Source organism: Nilaparvata lugens, chromosome 8 (genome assembly GCF_014356525.2).
Source record: "Nilaparvata lugens isolate BPH chromosome 8, ASM1435652v1, whole genome shotgun sequence".
Classification (NCBI taxonomy): Eukaryota; Metazoa; Arthropoda; class Insecta; order Hemiptera; family Delphacidae; genus Nilaparvata; species Nilaparvata lugens.
The window spans coordinates 25,539,843-25,560,817 of record NC_052511.1 but is presented as its reverse complement, the minus strand read 5'-3'; the positions used below and the strand labels follow the sequence as shown (position 1 = coordinate 25,560,817).

Below are 20,975 nucleotides of genomic sequence, written 5' to 3'. Positions count from 1 at the left end.
CCAATAAACAAGATCGATTTAGTAATTAATGACGTATCACTGGAGCCTATGTTATGAATCTTGATTGTTTGTAATGCTTGAACCGTTAAGACCATAATGGTCTTGATGCGAATGGTGTGTTTAGAACCCTTCATTTTTTCCCACCCTTGGGTACTTGAATGTGGGGAAAATAATCATTAATTCACTTGTTACTCATAGCCCGAGAGATATTGCTTTTATCACGGCTCTTTCTCGAAGAAAGATATGCTCGATGCTCTTTCCTTCACCAATCACTCCCACTACCTCACAGCATCCCCCTACTTCTGTATCAGCATCCAATTGTTTGCAGCATGCTCACTCCTCTCCACTATTCTGTCCATGCATCAAACTGTGGAAGGAGGAACTGGTTTCATGTTAAGAGTGATATCTCTCGGACTATAGTAAATGTTTAGAGTTGAATATAGTAAGTAGTGAATCTAATTTGATAAGAATTAGTAGTAAATTGTTGGGTTTGTGCAGGCAACGCCGAGTTCTACATAATCCTGGCGCTGCTGATCGGGCTGGTGACGGTGGTGATAGGCTGCTGGCTGTCGGACAACTGCTGGTCACCGGAGCCGGAGAATCTGATTGCCACCGCATAGCCAAGCGTCGTCCGGTCGCTGGCGGCCGCCCCCCTGCACCTGCCGCCTCCGCCGCCCCTCTGCACGCTGCTGCCACCTCCGGAGGCCGAGCCCACCCTCAACCATACGTCGGGGACGGTGCGCCTCTGCCAGACCGGATAGCACTGCGAGCAGCACGGCACCGACCGGCTGCTTCTCACCAACAGCGCCTTTGTCAGCGACGACGAGCAGGTACACCATTCATTCATTCATTTATCCATTCATTTAATAGTTTGTTCATATATATATTCATTTATTCATTCATTTATTCTTCCGTTCATTTCAATTCTTCTTACCAGCAGCGTCTTTGTCAGCGACGACGAGGAGGTAAACTATTCATCCACTCATTCATTCATTCAATCATTCATCCATACATCGATGCATTAATTCATTCATTCATTCTTCCGTTCAATCATTCATCCATACATCCATCTATTCATTCATTCATTAGTTTGTTCATATATCGATCCATCTATTCATTCGTTCATCAGTTTGTTCATATATTAATCTATCTATCCATTCTTCCATTAGTTTGTTTATATATTCATCTATCTATCCATTTATTTATTAGCTTGTTCATATATCCATCCATCTATTCACGTTCATCAGTTTGTGCATATATTAATCTATCCATCCATTCGTCCATTAGTTTGTTTATATATTAATCCATCTATTCATTTATTTATTAGTTTGTTCATTTATTCATCCATCTATTCATTCATGTTATTAGTTTGTTCATATTTTCATCCATCTATTAATTCATTTATTAGTTTCTTCATATATTCATCCATCTATTCATTCATCCATTAGTTTTTTCATATATTCATCCATCTATCCATTCAAATTTTCAAATCAAATTTATTGCCTTACAAAAAATGTTTACAAATGAATACAGATTACAAAATGTAATCTTATTTTTATCTAAGTGTAATATTATTTTGGAATAAGGAGTATAATTTTACATAATAATTCGGCGAAACCAGCAAAGCCACAGTTTGAGTGCCGATGGCGAGTACCAAAACAGAAAACGATACTATTACTTCCAATAGAAAAACTTTGATTTAACAAGGTAAGCTAAACTATAATAATTATAACTATACAATTCAATCAAGGTGAAAGTAGGGGAAACACACATTTATATTGTATGCAAGTTTGATGGCAATACTGGAGAAAACAAAAATAAAATTGTGTTGTGAATTAGGTGAAAAACATTTGTTGATTCAATCCAATGAATTAATTTTTTAGTACTTGATTTAGTGATGCTATCTGAAATCAAATTTCCGTGTAACAGGTTAATCAATTTATTTACTACATAGGGGAACTGTCTACGGCATACTATTAGGTCTGTCCTGGAAACACGGTAATTTGATGGCGATCTGAGATTGTAAGCTGGAATGTATGGAGTGAATGTAATTTTGGATCTATTGATATAAAGTATTGAATTTTTTATATAGAGCTGTCTCACTGTCAGAACCGGGAATTCTTCATAAAGTAATTGACTGGGATATCGTTTCGGCCTTTAGAGAGCAGCTTTTAGTATGTGCCTCTGAATCACACCTATTTTATTGGTATGAGTGTCTAAGGCACCCCTCTAGACCATTATACTATACTGAAATATGGATTGGGCATAAGCCGAATAGACCATCATCAATAACTTTAAATCTCCAGCACTGCTTAATCTGTAGAAATTATGAACAATATATTTTCACACTTTTTCTATGTATTTGAACACGACATGCAGTCGATTATTAAGTAAATATTAAAAACTTTTACTTACTGACTGGAGTACTTTCAATCGTCTGGCGATCATTTTTAACAGTGTAGACCGGAAATGTTTTGATGGTTAGGAAGATTTGTGGTGTTTATTATGTGATCAAAAAGTTTGTTGGATTTGAAATTCAGCTGTTCATTTAGTATGTTGTTACTGTCTAGGATGGTGGCTTTATAAATTTCAAACTGTTCTGTTGTATTTAATTCATGTCCATTTCTTTCTACTTTCAATATTGTAAGGTTGGTATCTATGTTTGTGTAGGTGTGCCCGGTTTCATTTGAATGTGTTGCAAAAGCTGATTCTGTTTTGGTTTTAAGTGCGTTGATATGTTCTTTAAATCTAAGTTTGAATGATCGTCCACTTCTGCCAATATAGAATTTTTCACAATCGCTACATTTTATCTTATATACCCCAGGGAGGTTGTGTTTGTCGGTGTTGTCGGTGGTTTTGGGGGTGAGGGTGGCCATCAGCTTATTTTTGGTTTTGAAAGCCACCTTGTAGCCTGCTTTTTTAAAAATTCTGGCGATTTTATTAGATCGACTATTGATATATGTTAGTGCTATGAAGTGTGTTCTCTCATTTGTTGGATTGGTTTCTTGCTTATATGATTTTGCTTTTGTTTTTTTGTTTAGTTTATCTATTATGTTTGGGTCATATCCATTACTCTGTGCTAGGTATTTTATTGTGTTGAGCTCATTTTTGTAGTTTTCTGGTGATAAGGGTATTTTGTTGAGTCTATAGAGCATGGATCTGAATGCTGCATGTTTGTGCTGTGTTGGGTGGTTGGAGGAGTTGTGGATTAGTGTGTCTGTTGTGGTTGGTTTCCTGTAAATGTTAAAGCTGAGTTTTTGGTCTGGATTTTTTGTGATTGATAGGTCGAGGAAGTTTATAGAGTTGTTTTGTTCATATTCAGAAGTGAATTGTATTTTGTTGTTGAACTTGTTGATGTGTTTACGGAGAACTTCACATTGTCTCTGGTTTCCGTTAAAGAGAATTAAGACATCATCTACGTATCTATACCAGAAAACTATCTTCTTTGATATTTCACTATTGAAATCCATGGTTTTTTGGTCAAGGTCTTTTTTGTTTATGATTACGGTGGCCTCAAATGGTAGGCCTCGAACACAACCTATCCTACAAATGCAATAATGGCACACTGAAACAGATAGTTATTGAAACAGAGACATCCATACATCATACTGAATCACATATTCAAGATGAACTAAGACATGAAACATTAAAAGTAATCAAAAGCAACAAAACACAAACCAAAAACTCCCTCAACAATGAAGCCCAAATAATAAGAGATTTACAGAATAAAGCAAATGATAACAACTTGAAATTCGTCAAAGCAGATAAGGGGAACACCACCGTAATGGTGGTAAAGCTTCAAGGTGGCTTTCAAAACCAAAAATAAGCTGATGGCCACCCTCACCCCCAAAACCACCGACAACACCGACAAACACAACCTCCCTGGGGTATATAAGATAAAAGGTAGCGATTGTGAAAAATTCTATATTGGCAGAAGTGGACGATCATTCAAACTTAGATTTAAAGAACATATCAACACACTTAAAACCAAAACAGAATCAGCTTTTGCAACACATTTAAATGAAACCGGGCACACCTACACAAACATAGATACCAACCTTACAATATTGAAAGTAAAAAGAAATGGACATGAATTAAATACAACAGAACAGTTTGAAATTCATAAAGCCACCATCCTAGACAGTAACAACATACTAAATGAACAGCTGAATTTCAAATCCAACAAACTTTTTGATCACATAATAAACACCACAAATCTTCCTAACCATCAAAACATTTCCGGTCTACACTGTTGAAAATGATCGCCAGACGATTGAAAGTACTCCAGTCAGTAAGTAAAAGTTTTTAATATTTACTTAATAATCGACTGCATGTCGTGTTCTAATACATAGAAAAAGTGTGTTTATACAAAGCAGCTCGGAATGGATCAAGAAATCATCACCAATATATTTTATTTTTTTACACATATTTTCAATATGTGCATTCCACTTCAAATGTTGATTTATTAAAACACCTAGATATTCAACTTCTCTCACGTTTGTTAGTGATTGACATTTATACAGTCCCTAACATCAAAATCTGAGTTTGACGGACTACTCCTTTCAGCACAGTCAAACGAATGAATTTTAATTCCACCATTCAACATTTCCGCAGGGATGGAATTCATTGTTGGCGAGAGAGTCATATCTATACGCTTTTTTGTGCTCAAAGTGAGCGTGTGCAGATCAAGCCATGACTTAACTGCTGTGAGACCTGATTCTGTTAGAAGTTTTGTTTCTTTCCACGTAGAACTAGAAAAAAACTAGAGCTGTATCATCAGCAAAAGAGATTGAATAACTGTCATTAACATTAGTCTTTAGTGAGTCATTTATGTAAATTAAAAATAATATTGGTGAGAGAACTGTGCCCTGAGGTAGGCCGAACTCGGTTAGATTTACTCTGCACGATTTTAGTAATATCTGGGATCTATTTTGTAAATAGCCTTCAAGAAGTTTCAAAACTGGTCCACGGAAACCTATATTTTCCAGCTTTTTAAGTAAAGTTTGATGAGGGATGGTATCATAAGCCTTTGCCAAATCCAAGAACACAGCAAACGTTATTTTATTCATTAAGAAGTGAGACATTGCATCCTCAGTGCACTTCCCTTCTTCAAACCAAACTGATTTTCTTCTATGGAATTATGTTTCCTGAGATAATTGAGAATACGTTTTTCTATTATTTAGATAAATTGCTAATCAAACTGATAGGACGATAATTTTCTGGAGTTTTTCTATCGCCTGATTTGTGTAGAGGTATCTTGGCTACTTTAAAGTTGGATGGAAAATGACCGATCTCTAGACATTTATTTTATAATATCGATAATGGTTGTGCTATGTAATGAGCAATATTTTTCAAGCAAATATTACTAATCATTTATTCATTAGTTTTTTCATATATTCACTTTTTGTGTAGTTGAGAAGTTGATATTGTGGTAATTATTCATATTGAATGAAAAAGAATAAGAAATTGTCAAAAAACCACTGATTTATTGATAATTAGAAAGACCGGTTTCGGTTATTACACCATTGTCAATCTCTGATAAACTAAAACTAAATACAAGAGCAGCAGAATTTATACTAGTAGGCGAGTACTGCTATTGGTCGAGGGCATGAACGCCTGCCATAGGCCTAGCTAGACAGTCTACTCCCACTCAACGGTATGACAAAATGGCGGCTTAAGCAACAGAATCCCCATGATAATAAAATTTACTTTTATTTTATTAAAATAATATTAGAATAATAATAATATTAAGATAATTACTAAAATTCTCCATTAGTAAATTTTATTATCATGGCGATTCTGTTGCTTAAGCCGCCATTTTGTCATACAGTTGAGTGGGAGGAGACTGTCTAGCTAGGCCTATGGCAGGCGTTCATGCCCTCGACCAATAGCAGTACTCGCCTACTAGTATAAATTCTGCTGCTCTTGTATTTAGTTTTAGTTTATCAGAGATAAACAATGGTGTAATAACCGAAACCGGTCTTTCTGATTATCAATGAATCAGTGGTTTTTGACAATTTTTTAGTCTTTTTCATTCAATATTTCATATATTCATTCATCCATCAGCTCGTTCATATCTATTCATTATTCCATCATTTTGTTCATATATTTGTCTATTTGATCAGTATAAAGACTTCTCATGTTTTTCTATGTAATTTTCAACTATATTTTTCTCTCCCTCATGCCTCTGCTAGTACTTTCTCTTTCCTCCATCACTCCATGTTTCTCTTCCCGATTCTCTTATTTAATGTTAGATAACAAAACTAAGTTACATATTATTCCATTATTATTTCCTTGGATTATTGTTAATCATTGAACACTTATCCTCTCAGGTTTTTTTAAACCTTGCAGGAACTTCTCGTTTGATATATTTATGTTTTATCCTACTTAAAGTATATTTAAAATGTATATTGTATAACTTCTACATCCATTGCCAATGTAGTTCATTGTTGGCGAGAGAGTCATATCTATACGCTTTTTTGTGTTCAAAGTGAGCGTGTGCAGATCAAGCCATGACTTAACTGCTGTGAGACCTGATTCTGTTAGAAGTTTTGTTTCTTTCCACATAGAACTAAAAAAAACTATAGAGCTGTATCATCAGCAAAAGAGATTGAATAACTGTCATTAATATTAGTTTTTAGTGAGTCATTTATGTAAATTAAAAATAATATTGGTGAGAGAACTGTGCCCTGAGGTAGGCCGAACTCAGTTAGATTTACTCTGCACGATTTTAGTAATATCTGGGATCTATTTTGTAAATAGCCTTCAAGAAGTTTCAAAACTGGTCCACGGAAACCTATATTTTCCAGCTTTTTAAGTAAAGTTTGATGAGGGATGGTATCATAAGCCTTTGCCAAATCCAAGAACACAGCAAACGTTATTTTATTCATTAAGAAGTGAGACATTGCATCCTCAGTGCACTTCCCTTCTTCAAAACCAAACTGATTTTCTTCTATGGAATTATGTTTCCTGAGATAATTGAGAATACGTTTTTCTATTATTTAGATAAATTGCTAATCAAACTGATAGGACGATAATTTTCTGGAGTTTTTCTATCGCCTGATTTGTGTAGAGGTATCTTGGCTACTTTAAAGTTGGATGGAAAATGACCGATCTCTAGACATTTATTTTATAATATCGATAATGGTTGTGCTATGTAATGAGCAATATTTTTCAAGCAAATATTACTAATCATTTATTCATTAGTTTTTTCATATATTCACTTTTTGTGTAGTTGAGAAGTTGATATTGTGGTAATTATTCATATTGAATGAAAAAGAATAAGAAATTGTCAAAAAACCACTGATTTATTGATAATTAGAAAGACCGGTTTCGGTTATTACACCATTGTCAATCTCTGATAAACTAAAACTAAATACAAGAGCAGCAGAATTTATACTAGTAGGCGAGTACTGCTATTGGTCGAGGGCATGAACGCCTGCCATAGGCCTAGCTAGACAGTCTACTCCCACTCAACGGTATGACAAAATGGCGGCTTAAGCAACAGAATCCCCATGATAATAAAATTTACTTTTATTTTATTAAAATAATATTAGAATAATAATAATATTAAGATAATTACTAAAATTCTCCATTAGTAAATTTTATTATCATGGCGATTCTGTTGCTTAAGCCGCCATTTTGTCATACAGTTGAGTGGGAGGAGACTGTCTAGCTAGGCCTATGGCAGGCGTTCATGCCCTCGACCAATAGCAGTACTCGCCTACTAGTATAGATTCTGCTGCTCTTGTATTTAGTTTTAGTTTATCAGAGATAAACAATGGTGTAATAACCGAAACCGGTCTTTCTAATTATCAATGAATCAGTGGTTTTTTGACAATTTTTTAGTCTTTTTCATTCAATATTTCATATATTCATTCATTCATTAGCTCGTTCATATCTATTCATTATTCCATCATTTTGTTCATATATTTGTCTATTTGATCAGTATAAAGACTTCTCATGTTTTTCTACCTATGTAATTTTCAACTATATTTTTCTCTCCCTCATGCCTCTGCTGGTACTTTCTCTTTCCTCCATCACTCCATGTTTCTCTTCCCGATTCTCTTATTTAATGTTAGATAACAAAACTAAGTTACATATTATTCCATTATTATTTCCTTGGATTATTGTTAATCATTGAACACTTATCCTCTCAGGTTTTTTTAAACCTTGCAGGAACTTCTCGTTTGATATATTTATGTTTTATCCTACTTAAAGTATATTTAAAATGTATATTGTATAACTTCTACATCCATTGCCAATGTAGTTATCTTTTTGGGACAAATGAAGATTCGAATTTGAATTCATTCGTTCATTTTTATGCTTCTCACTTAGGCCTACAGCGTCTTTGTCAGTGGCGACAAGCAGTTACATCACTAATTCATTCCTTTATTTTCCTGTTATTGCGAGTAAACAAGTGTTTCTCAGCCACAACTGGTAAATAATCTAGGATACTGGCGATGCTACAGTATACATATAGAATAGAATCAACTAAATATTTTATGATTTGATGACGTGGTGAAGCTTGGACAGTCCACTCTACCACTTTAAATATTTATGATCGTGTTATAATGTTATAAAATTTGCGTTATAATGCCTACTTGTCTTTGTCTGCAAGATGAAAAATCAAGGAAACAAGTGATAACAGGCACTGAGGCAATAACTACAAGATTATTTCCAATTCCATTAAATTCATGTAGATCCTTGTGTATTTGAAAAGAAATAAGAGTACTCAGTTGTTACTGTGATAAATTCGTGTGTACATATTGAGCTTCATTCGCAGATTATGATTCTCAAAGAAATGACTTATTTTGAAAATGATTTTTTGAGGAATTCCCACACCTTACCATCAGAATGCTCGAATACCCAATATACATAGAAGAGAGATAACATATTATCAATATAGGGAGAGAATATCCTCGATTGCTGGCTGATCAATGAGTGAGAGTCTGAGTAATTCATATTATTTTGAAAAGAAAATAGATCAATAATTTTCAACTCTTCTTAAACTGAAAAAGTTTATTAAAAACTCACACACTCCCCTCTATTTTTATCTAAATTTCACTTGTCGGACTAATCAATTTTGAATCATGAATATCAATTCTCTCTTCGAATTTAGCCTATGGGCTCTTTAGGAGCTGACTTCGCCCTCGTGAGAGCGATTTCAACCAGATTGGGAATCACTTTCCCAGAATCATATTTTCAAAAGAAAGAATCGTGCTGGAGCTAATTTCATTCCTGTCAAATTTCTGTGCTTGTTTACAGCAATGTGATTAATTTTTCTCATTATTGTTAATAGGATGACGTCATCAGCGAGTGACCGGAACAAAATGGCGGGGTGCGCAGACAGACTGCGCACTGCCATAGGCATCAGCAACGCTGCTGCACATCCCGTCATGCGGTCGGCAAAGACAACAAAAGTGCTCATGCTCACCACCACAGTGCAAAAAATCAAAGCAACAACTTCGAACACAGAGACCATCACAAGTTCACATCAGTTAGCAGAAGGTTGACCCTACCATTACCCATCAGAAGCAGTGATCAGAACATGTGTAAAGACTGCCAAATTGCTCGTTTGCACTCCAAAAATCTCTCTAAAAGGTTGACCATACCATTCCCCTCCAGGAAAACTCATCATCGAAACTCATGTGACATTTCGACAGGAGAACTGAGAGGTTTCCCTTCAAAATGTGCCAAACATCATCAATCAATTTCCCAAAGTTTAAGGAACAAAAATCCAGACACAAAGATTCCTCCAGCTAATAGTAGATTGACCATACCATTCCCCACCTCTAAGCAGAATGGCAATGCACTGTTCAAACGTGAAAAAAATGGACCAAACACTTCCATCTTCAACAGTTTCAAACACAAACGTACGAACCAAAAGTTCACCACAGCTGGTAGGAGGCTGACGTTTCCATTTCACAATAGGAGTAGTAATAAAAAAGTATGCAGGGACAGTGACATTGCTTGTGTGCATACAAATGCATTGAAGGACACAGGTGAAAAGTACTTCCAGGTTACCAAAAGATTAACCATGCCATTCACTACAAGAAACAATTCAAGTCTAAAATCAGAGAAGTGTGACATTTCCTGCATAACAAGTGAATATTATAGAGGAGAATATGTTCAATCAGCAATCTCGCCTAACAGCAGAAGATCAACTATTCAGCTTCCCACCAGGTTCAGTAACGGAGCAAAACCTGATACTACAATGATACAGATACCACCAAGTAGCAAAAGATCAACAATTCCATTCCCTACCAGACACAGTCAACACAATACAAGCTCAGAAAGGTGTGGAATCGCATGTGTTACAAAGGAAAAAAAGAGTGAGAATTTATTTAGAGACTACCAACACAAGTCACTCTACCAAACAGATATCTATGAGACTATGGACAAGATTCCTCCTTTGACTGGAATATCTCCACCAAGTCCGCCAAAGTACTACTGGAACAGAAAAAGGTTTCAGAGAACTTGGCCTCACATCCATAGGGATGAAACGACTGATGGAGCTGCAAAGAATGTAGAATCAAATGATGAAGAAGCGGGATGGAATGGAACCTCTCCGAGAGCTAAGAAAAATAGTTGGAAAATATATGATAATGAAAGCACACAAGAAAGAAGTACCAGCAATCGATACATACGATGGTTTTCCACAAAATGGCACAGGAAAACTCCAGACTCAAATGACATGGAAAAGCGGCGTCGGAGTTTTCCTGACGACCTCAGTGGTTACATAAAGTGGATATCAACCAGGGGGCGACACAAAGTGAATTTCCAGTGGTTGGAGTCTGAGAAGAAGAAAAGCTTGTTTGGCGAATTTGAAGGTTTACGTTCGAATCTTGTGAAACAATCGGTCAGCTTAAATGTTGATAGGAAATGCTCAAGAGATTGCTCCACTATTGACGGTAGAAACCTAGGTAGCTGTCACTTGCATTGTCAGAGTCAGTGCACAAACAATTTTCCAGTAAAACACAAACTATCAAAGCGATAGTTTCGAACAACATGCAAAAGTATCAAGATTCTTCATTTCAATCCGAAATTTTGTAAATAATTCATCAACTACTGTAATAACTATAATTATTCAAACAATACTATCGATGATTGAATGTTGTAGTTTCCTATTTGAATAACAAGAAAACTTGAGTGTGCTAATAATTAGTGATCTAGTATTGTGGAAAAATCAATACTGTGTAAATATATGCCATTTTCCTTGATATGAATATTTGAATAATGTTTATATATCTTTGTTGTTTGGTAAGTTTTGAGATTTAAAGGCGAGTATACTTGAAAAGATAAAGAACTGACCAAATTGTGAGAATAGAATGAGTTGGTGGTTTTACAACTTTTTCTAAAATTCATATGTTTTCTCGTTTATTGGAAATTATATTATCCAGATTGACTTTGAAATTATTTTCTTACATTTTTCCATGGAATACTTTATTACGGTACTTATCGCATTTGAAATGTTAATGAGTTTCACATGGATAGCTACATTGACACGGAGAATAGGTTTGTGATTTGAACATGTACTATTCTAGAATTTCTCGAAGATTCTATAAAATTGAAATGAAAATGATAACGGAATTATCAACTTTGGAATAATAACAGGGTTTTATTATAGCCTTAATATTAAAACCTGATGAGCTATAAATTGTGTACTTTAGAGCAATGCCTTTTTTAAACAGTACCGTGCTAAAAATCAAAAAGTAAAAGTCATTTTCAAGTCTCAGTAAAAATAAAATAGCCATATATGAACTAGAAGGGAGTAACAAAGTAATTTAATATTACTCAATGTATCTAGAACACAAAGTATTCTAGGTACATTGATATTACTTACTTAGTTTGCTCACTTTAATTGATAGCCGTATGTTGTATCGTATTTTCTGTAGCCTATTATTTTACATAATTAATACTTTTCTAAAGTTTATTAAAACTCCATCATCACTACTGATTTTTTTTTAAATATTTAAGATTTTTTTTCAGTTGAAAGTATGTTCTTCCATCATATTGTTAACGAAAATGAATAAGATGGTTGATGATTTTGGCTCAAGAATCTATATTTCCTATGCTGTAGAATTCGTAGATTTGCCAAATTCAAATTTTTCCTAAAATTTCTACAAAAAGGCCTCTAATGCTCAACACTTCATGAATGTAAAAAGTAAGAAGTGCAATTCCTGAATCATTAATAATATATGAGACAATAAATCCATTGCCAATTCACCAATCAACTATAGATGGAGGACCAATCACTGAAGCGGCAATCAGAAAAATGATTTTTACTTTGGAGTAAATCTAAAACGAAAAAATAATACAGCAGCATAACAAAGAACTTGAACTCAATAATGCTGCATAATGATTAATTACTCCCTAAGAAAATTGAAACTCTGTGAATGGTTTTCATTTTTATGGATAGATACTTCATCACTAGGGGAAGGCAACAATGCTTACAAAAATCCAATGTTGTCAGAAAATTTGTATGTGATCATATTTTAAATAAGTTGCAGTCAATTATTGAAGGAATACAATGTTATGAGTTTAATGTCATCAATGCTTGACACACTTTTTTCAGAAACAGTTATCTGAATCAAAAGAGACTTATGAGAGTCCCTGTCTAAATATGATCAAAGTCTCAAATTATCAACCAATAAACTAATACAAAAAATCAAAGTGCCAATGATTCATCACCTGAAGACCTATCATTGAATACTTCATTCAATTGTATGATATTATGATTCGAGTATAATCGGCTTAAGGAAAAGTGAATTGAAAATAAGATAAGAACAATTTCAATTTTACTATAACTCACAGCTTTATCTCCATGTTCACTTGAACAAATTCAAATTTATTACAATAACAGTCATTTCACAATCATAGTTTTGTGTTCTCAACGTTATTTTGCTCAATCATAATAGATGAAGTTGAAAAGACTAACAGATTGCATCAAGGTACCTAGAATACAGTATTGCATGGTACATTGAATTGCATGGTAACGAAATCGATATTAACGAAAAGTGAAGCCAGTTACACACACACATAAATCGATTTTTGCATGGACGTTTGATTTTTTGCCGTCCTTATGAATTCTACCAGATTAAACGGAACTTGACAAACATCAACTATTTGATAACAACTGTTCAATCTAATGGAATTCGTGAGGACGGCAAAAAATATTGTACCTACGTTCAAAAATCGATGTGTGTTTGTGTGGCTTCACCGGCTTAACTGGACTGAGGGCCTTCATCGAACTATTTGAAATCTTACAGTATTAGCAGCGATCACACTGGAGTTAATAACACGAGTTATTAACAAAATGTTATTAACTTAACTGAATCATCGAAATTTTTTCTTAAAAGTTAATAACTCGTGTTTTTAACAGAAAATTCCTTGTTATTAGAGAAAATATTAACATAGCCTAAATGTTAATGACTTTTGTTATTAACATCAGTCAACAACAAACATTTTAAAAACTTGTGTTATTCGTCTCCGCTGTGACGCAGCTTAAGTAACCATAAGAATAATAATCAATGTTTAAATTTTTTTTCATCATGAAATTGTGAAAATGCCAAAAACTGTAAAGGCCTACCTTTTCTATTGTAAATTATCGCATGAATCAAATTGTATAAATAAAAAGTGAGACGATTGAGGAGTGAGTTGATAGATGCTCAAAGCTATGAAGAGCTGAGGAGTTATTGAAAAGCTCAAATAAATTATTATCTATAAAATTTATCCTTCTATTGTAATAAACCAAACTGTATATTGTATCCAAGTGAATAAATGTTCTACTAATTTGTAAATATTCATTTTTGCTCAACACTGAAGACTTTATCCTACTCATTTTGATAAAATATCCCAATTTGCATGATAAAATTGTGTACTGATGGATAATACTGCTTTGATTATGGATGAGGGGTATTTTAACACGTAGGCTTATCAGATTGAATACCAACAAAACAATAGACATTCAGAAGCTAAATCTCTTCTAGTGGTGCCAATTTAGCATTTGAATACAGGAAATGACCAACCACACACTAGACGACTATAGCGGGATTCACTTCAAGCTAAGCTATTATATTTGGTGAATCTAATAATCAAGCTTATTATTCGTGTAGGTGTTCAAAATTCTTCTGTGGATGATCAGCTAACAAGAAACGGTATATTAAACAACAAAGGAGACAAACTCCATAATAGGCTCATTGTATTCGAGACTTGACTGTTAAGTTGCAAGACTTCAAAAGTATAATTTTGTTAAATTTATTATTTAGTAAAACGTTTTTCGACTTCTACTAAAAACATCGTGAAGTGATATATCCACTCATTTGATGGGTTGAAAACGAAGTTAACTGAAATGAGAGTTTCTACAGATGGAAATATTAAGTTTTAATAATAAAGTTTTTACTCCGGAAAGTTTTTTTCAGAGCTACTTCAAAGCAGATAGAATAAAGTATTGGTAGCATTTCAATTGGGTAATTGGAAGGATTGAATAATTCCACCTTGTAACAATTAGTCCTCTCCATATAATATTATAATGAGCAAAAAAAAAAAGTTTTATGAATCATTTGTAGGCCTAATTTTTATTGGATGCTATAACGTTTCATGATGGTTATGTGGCAAGTCATACTGAATGGATGAGAATCAATTTGACACTTTTCATATAGCTCATTATACGGACGTAATAAATGGTAATTCAATATTTATGAAACTCTTGATGTGAAACCTACATCAATAATTACTGGAAATGCTTTTTTATAAATTATGCTACAGTAGGCATATCTTGGAGGAAGCATACACCAGTACATTCAAATTTATACTACCGGTTCATTATTTACAATTAAAGTGTATGCATTCTCTGTGGTTATATTATAAATACAGTAGTTCAGTAGCCCTAAATACATTGCAAAATTATTGTTACATTGATACTTGACCTATTCAATTCCACCACCCACTATTAAAAAAGTGTAATAGGAACAGTTGGTATAATAGAACAGAATTTAACTCGCTGCAACACTTTATTGTGAATTACACAACAATTGAAAAGTACCCAAAATACCAACTATCTCAATTCTATACACTACACTAGTAGTACGGTAGCCTACTACTACTACTACTATCACTACATCTACTACAGTACCAAAACGACTACTATTTTAACTACCACCGATTCTACAATTCAACTACAAATTAAACCAATAAATCAAATAGATATTACACAATGAAAAACTAATTAATTAAACATTATTTGATAAATACACTGAGATTTTGAAAATCACTACTTGAAGGTTCTTGAAAGAATTAAAGTAAAATATTCACGACTATTTGAAAAACACAAAAGCGGATGTTGTGTTTTTGAGGGAAAATCAATAGGCTCAAAGATCAATATTGATCAAAGAATTTTAATGAAATAAGAGTTTTATTGAAATGGGAATGTCAAGAAAGAATTGATTATTATTGAAGATATTGTTGATTATAAGACAAAACAGGCTTGAAAATACAGCTCTTTGTCGATTTATGAGCTCTAGATATGAGATCTCATAGCTTCTAGTTCGAGTTGATCAATTTGAAAAAGAGAAAATTGGAGAAAATACTGGTAAGTTCGTGCCTGAAAACTATTTTAAAACTTCTGATCTTATAATTTGATAATTATACAACAAGCATCGATTCAACAGATAGCCTACGGTAATATGATATTTGAAATTTATCTCAGACAAATTTATGGACTCTCCTACAGTAATAATGAAGAAAACAGAACAGAATAGTTAGTTATTTGTAGATCCTACAACAGAGCAGCCTGTCGGATAATATAGGATAACATCAAGAAGAATTCTGATTCACCTGTTCTATGTTGAGAATGTCATTCTGAAATAATTATAAAAAAAAATCCTAGAGACAAAAAATCAACAGTCACGAACAATACCCATAGGTAATATTTTGATCTCCAGAAAGGTTTGAAAATAAATTGAAATTAGGCCTACTGTCAGAAATTAAGTTTGGAAATTATCAAAATGCATAAGCCTATCTTGATAATATATATTCAGTATTTCTAATAAGTGTAAACAGTTTTGTTCGAATATTGAGACGAGAATATTGTTTAAATGTTGACCAACTACAAACTACGAACAAGACACTATAACCAATAATTCTGGATGGAAGTTGACGACAATTTCCACCTCCAGCAATGAATAAGCGAAATGTTCATTCTAATAGGCCTTGTCATCAACATCCGCCATACATCTTTCGATGAATTCCCTGTGTGCGTAAGTTGATGTGAAAACACTGGGATATCCCTTACATTTTTGATGTCCCCACGATGCAACCCCAATCATTTCTCCATTGCAATAAAATGGGCCTCCAGAATCACCCTATCAACAAAAATAAGGCACAATTCATTTTAAAAAATGTCAATAGTTTTTATAATTTAGATTATTATTTATAAAAACATCTCATTAGTAATACATTATAAGTAGTAACGAAATTGATCTATTCATGTAATTCATATCAGATAGACTGTAGTGACTCATGATATTGCATGATAGTGGAATTCACATTGACAAACGGCTGAAAGAAATGAATTATGAAATTCAATTTGGTAACATTGGTAAGAAGGTGTCTTCTCGCTCCCATCTGTAAATGGATAAATTGTGTCAATTTTCCTGTGAATTTGTTGCTTGTTTCAAAACTAATTGAAACCAATAAATATATGTATATAAGAATTTTAGAGAGAAGTAAACCAGTAAAAACTATGAAAACTTTTCAATTTGAACAAACTGAAACTCATGTTTTCCAATCCATAAAAGGCTGAATATGATTGATGATAGGCCTATAACGATAAGTTGTCTGAAATGAGAAAAATTAAATTGAGATTGAAATTTTCGTTGTTACTTGGCGCCGCTTCAAGTAGCAAATCACACGCAACTTACTTCAAAAATTGTTGCAACTTACATTACAGATTGATGGTCCGTATTGTCCGTATCCTCCACATACACACCCAACAGTGTCGACCTTCACCTTGGGTGCATAGTAACCGTAGCATTTATAGATATCCATGACTGGCATATCTACTCTCATCAGGTCTGGAGAGATCACCTTTTTGTCCTGGAAGTAAATCTCATCTTTAGAGTAGACAAACCGAAGTAGAATTTATATTACTGAATATATAAATGTATTATGCTACACAATCGGGAGGTAGGTAGGCCTACCAGTAGGAGTTAATGCTAGTCGAGTCTGGATATACAATATCTATAGATATTGTTATAAATAAAATAAATGAATAAATAAATAAATAAATAAATAAATAAATAAATAAATAAATAAATAAATAAATAATAATAATAAATAAATAAATAAATAAAAAATAAATAAATAAAAATAAATAAATAAATAAATAAATAAATAAATAAATAATATAAATAAATAAATAAATAAATAAATAATAAATAAATAAATAAATAAATAAAAAATAAATAAATAAATAAATAAATAATAATAATAAATAAATAAAAAATAAATAGTAATATAGGCCTAAGTTATCTATTCCCTATAAATATATTTTTCAATTATGATTCATTTCACACAGCTTTTCAAGTACCGTACCGTATTTGACAATCTATATAATAATATATATATATATATATATATATATATAAAAGCGAAATGGCACTCACTCACTGACTGACTCTCTCACTCGCAGAACTAAAAATCTACCGGACCAAAAACGTTCAAATTTGGTAGGTATGTTCAGTTGGCCCTTTAGAGGCGCACTAAGAAATCTTTTGGCGATATTTCAACTCTAAGGGTGGTTTTTAAGGGTTTAAAGTTCTTTTAGCATCTATATTCTTCTTATTCAAATATCTTAAAATTATAATATTGATGAAATGTCCATAACATATGTTAATATAGAACTATAATCTAGAGAGAGTACCTCTTCCAAACAGTTGTTCTGGTAACTAAATTAGAAATTTTGTCAGGTTGGAATTAAGTTGAGTTGACTTTGTTAGGTTGGCACCAAGTTGAAGATTGAAATGCATTTATACAGGACCCTCTAAATACCAATATATCCAATTAGCCAAAATTAGCGTTTTCTCAGCTTTTCTGCGTTCCCTCACCTTTCTCAATAATTGATGGAAATATATTTTTTAAAAATCAGTACACAGGTTTAGCTGAGGTGGAAGAATTTTGTTCGCCAAAGATACGCCGATATAGTAACAGGTGTTTTTCGTGATCAAATTGACATAATACGTTCAAATTCGGTACAGAGGTTCCGCTGAGGTCTACATGCAGGCGAGCGAAGCGAGCCCGATGATCTAATTTTTGGACGATCCAGTCGGGGATCCAAGAGGCGGAGCCCCCTTGCTAGACCGATATGGCGAGCGAAGCGAGCCTGACGGCCAGTTCACTATATTCCTTAATTATTATTAGTGAAAGACTTTTGTGAAATTGATGACAGCTGTTAAACTGTCACATCATGGATACCGGTAAGTAGAAGATTCAACAGCCTGCTACTCCCGCTGTAGGTGATAATAATAATAATAATAAATAATTATACTCTATTTTCAACAAAGGTATAGCAAATCAATTTAGACAGTTGAAATACATTACAAATAAATTATTACAATAACAGGAAATATCAGTTATAAAATAAAAACACTAACTTAATGGCATTTTTCTAGTCATGAAATTTGCAAATTAATAATAATTGAATGAAAAAGACTAAGAAATTGTCAAAAAACCACTGATTTATTGATAATTGGAAAGACCGGTTTCGGTTATTACACCATTGTTTATCTCTGATAAACTAAAACTAAATACAAGAGCAGCAGAATTTATACTAGTAGGCGAGTACTGCTATTAGTCGAGGGCATGAACGCCTGCCATTGGCCTAGCTAGACAGTCTCCTCCCCCTCAACGGTGTGACAAAATGGCGGCTTAAGCAACAGAATCGCCATGATAATAAAATTTACTATTTAGTACAATTTAGTTCTTATTTTGTACTAAATAGTAAATTTTATTATCATGGCGATTCTGTTGCTTAAGCCGCCATTTTGTCACACCGTTGAGGGGGAGGAGACTGTCTAGCTAGGCCAATGGCAGGCGTTCATGCCCTCGACCAATAGCAGTACTCGCCTACTAGTATAAATTCTGCTGCTCTTGTATTTAGTTTTAGTTTATCAGAGATAAACAATGGTGTAATAACCGAAACCGGTCTTTCCAATTATCAATAAATCAGTGGTTTTTTGACAATTTCTTAGTCTTTTTCATTCAATATGAATAATTACCACAATATCAACTTCTCAACTACACAAAAAGTTAATAATAATTTTTCTCACTCTAACAAGAGCTCGTCTACATCATAAAAAGCCTCCTTACTAAGAAAAGAAAATATATTTGTATTGAATTGTTTTTCCTCAACAGTACCTCTCAAGTCAGCTGGAAGTTTAGCAAGAAGCCTTTGTCCCCTGTATTTAGGTTTTTTCTTAAATATCCTTATTCAAGAATAGTTATTCATAGACTATTCTCAAATAGTCTATGTCACTCAACTGGAGTATTATTCCTTCCCCGAGTGTGCCATGAATATCTTAGTTAACTTGGATTGAATTCATTTTATCTTTCACATGTATTATTGATTTGAAAATGTAGTGAGACAAAAAAAAATGTTTTGAAAATGTAGTAACAGGCATAGGTCTACCGTCTTATACGGGTGACCCACTTGAAGAGCCAACTCCTCTAAAAATCATTCAAATGAGTTTAAAATCACTTCCCGGTAGTTCGGAATCTACCTTAATCTCAATCTGCATAGATCCACTCATCAGACATTATGATGTTCCAATTAAATAAATTATGATTTCATTTCAAACGATTCAACAAATTCTGTTCTTATTGTTTAATCATAAAAAAAACATTGAACGTCAATTTTTGGGAGTTTGGCGTTGCTTTTCAGGTAAAAATGTACAGAGCATCGTAGATAGCATGAATCTTTCAATCAATTTGGAATGTGTATTGATTGTATTTCTTTATTCATGAGCAATATATATAGATACAATCCAGATGAAAACAAGAGGCATTCACCCAAAACTGCTTTCAACCTTAATTTGAAATTAATAGTCCAGAGGTTCTATAATTATGTTAAGCTCATTATTTGATTTACATACAATTTTAGGTCCAAAAAATGTATTTATTCATTTCATTAAAGTGTATTGATAGGTGCATTAATATATCGTTGAAATCTAGTTTTTTCAATTCAATGGTTACTCACAGGTGATACAAGTCCCCATCCACATGCTGTACCCATTTGGTTTGCTCTGGGTCTGGAAGTGGGAAGTCTTGCTGGAGCTAGTTTACTATGATCGGAAAATTTCTCACGAACCTGCAAATTATTAGTTCATAAAAATGTATAATTTGTTGGAAATAAGAAAATGAAGATTCACAAATAGTAGTGGAACTATATATGAATTCAGTTAGGGATTCAAGAACCGTAATAAAGAAATTATTAGAGATGTATTTTATAGTCTCTATTTCCTTACCGTAGTACAGTATTAGATTTGTGTGAAGAACCAAATATATCTACAGAAATTCCGCATATGTCGGTCAATCCATAAAACATGGTTTGGCATTTATGCATGCCATTGTTATGAAGCTCATTTCTCCTACTGGACAAAATGAAAAAAATTGAAAATGTAGTAGGCCCAACATAAAAGAGTTATGTTGAAGATCATTGTAGGCCTACCTAGTTGTATTTCTTGCAAAACTGACCATGCAATTTGTGCCATTCCTCGAATAATGATAATAGTTATTATAATATTTCAATGATACGTGATTTCATATTATGCAGTAGGCCTATGTGAGTTGAAATTATCCGGAAAAATTTGTTAAGTGTAGTAGGCTATTATAATATTTCAGGTGTAGCCTACTACCTATTATTTTTAGGCTATTATAGGTGTGCCTATTATTTGCTTAGTCCTACTTATTATTTGTTT

The 20,975-nt window shown here is 33.3% G+C and overlaps 2 protein-coding genes across 7 annotated transcripts in view; one reads left to right on the top strand and one right to left on the bottom strand.

The window, feature by feature from the left end:
• The window catches only part of LOC120352669, a 357,141-nt gene extending 343,339 nt beyond the window's left edge, over nt 1–13,802 (top strand). For all 6 annotated transcript variants that reach the window (XM_039434337.1, XM_039434336.1, XM_039434335.1 and 3 more), the window contains 2 exons: nt 499–830; nt 9,302–13,802. In XM_039434337.1, the coding sequence (XP_039290271.1) occupies nt 499–620 (122 nt within the window). In that variant the 3' untranslated portion in view covers nt 621–830; nt 9,302–13,802. The remainder of the gene's footprint in view (nt 1–498; nt 831–9,301) is intronic.
• A 1,193-nt stretch (nt 13,803–14,995) lies between these two features.
• LOC111046716 (trypsin-1) overlaps nt 14,996–20,975 on the bottom strand; it is a 72,390-nt gene continuing 66,410 nt past the window's right edge. The window contains exons 5-7 of the mRNA XM_039434326.1: nt 20,255–20,365; nt 16,945–17,097; nt 14,996–16,364 (exon numbers count right to left, since the gene is read on the bottom strand). Of these exons, the coding sequence (XP_039290260.1) occupies nt 16,203–16,364; nt 16,945–17,097; nt 20,255–20,365 (426 nt within the window). The 3' untranslated portion in view covers nt 14,996–16,202. The remainder of the gene's footprint in view (nt 16,365–16,944; nt 17,098–20,254; nt 20,366–20,975) is intronic.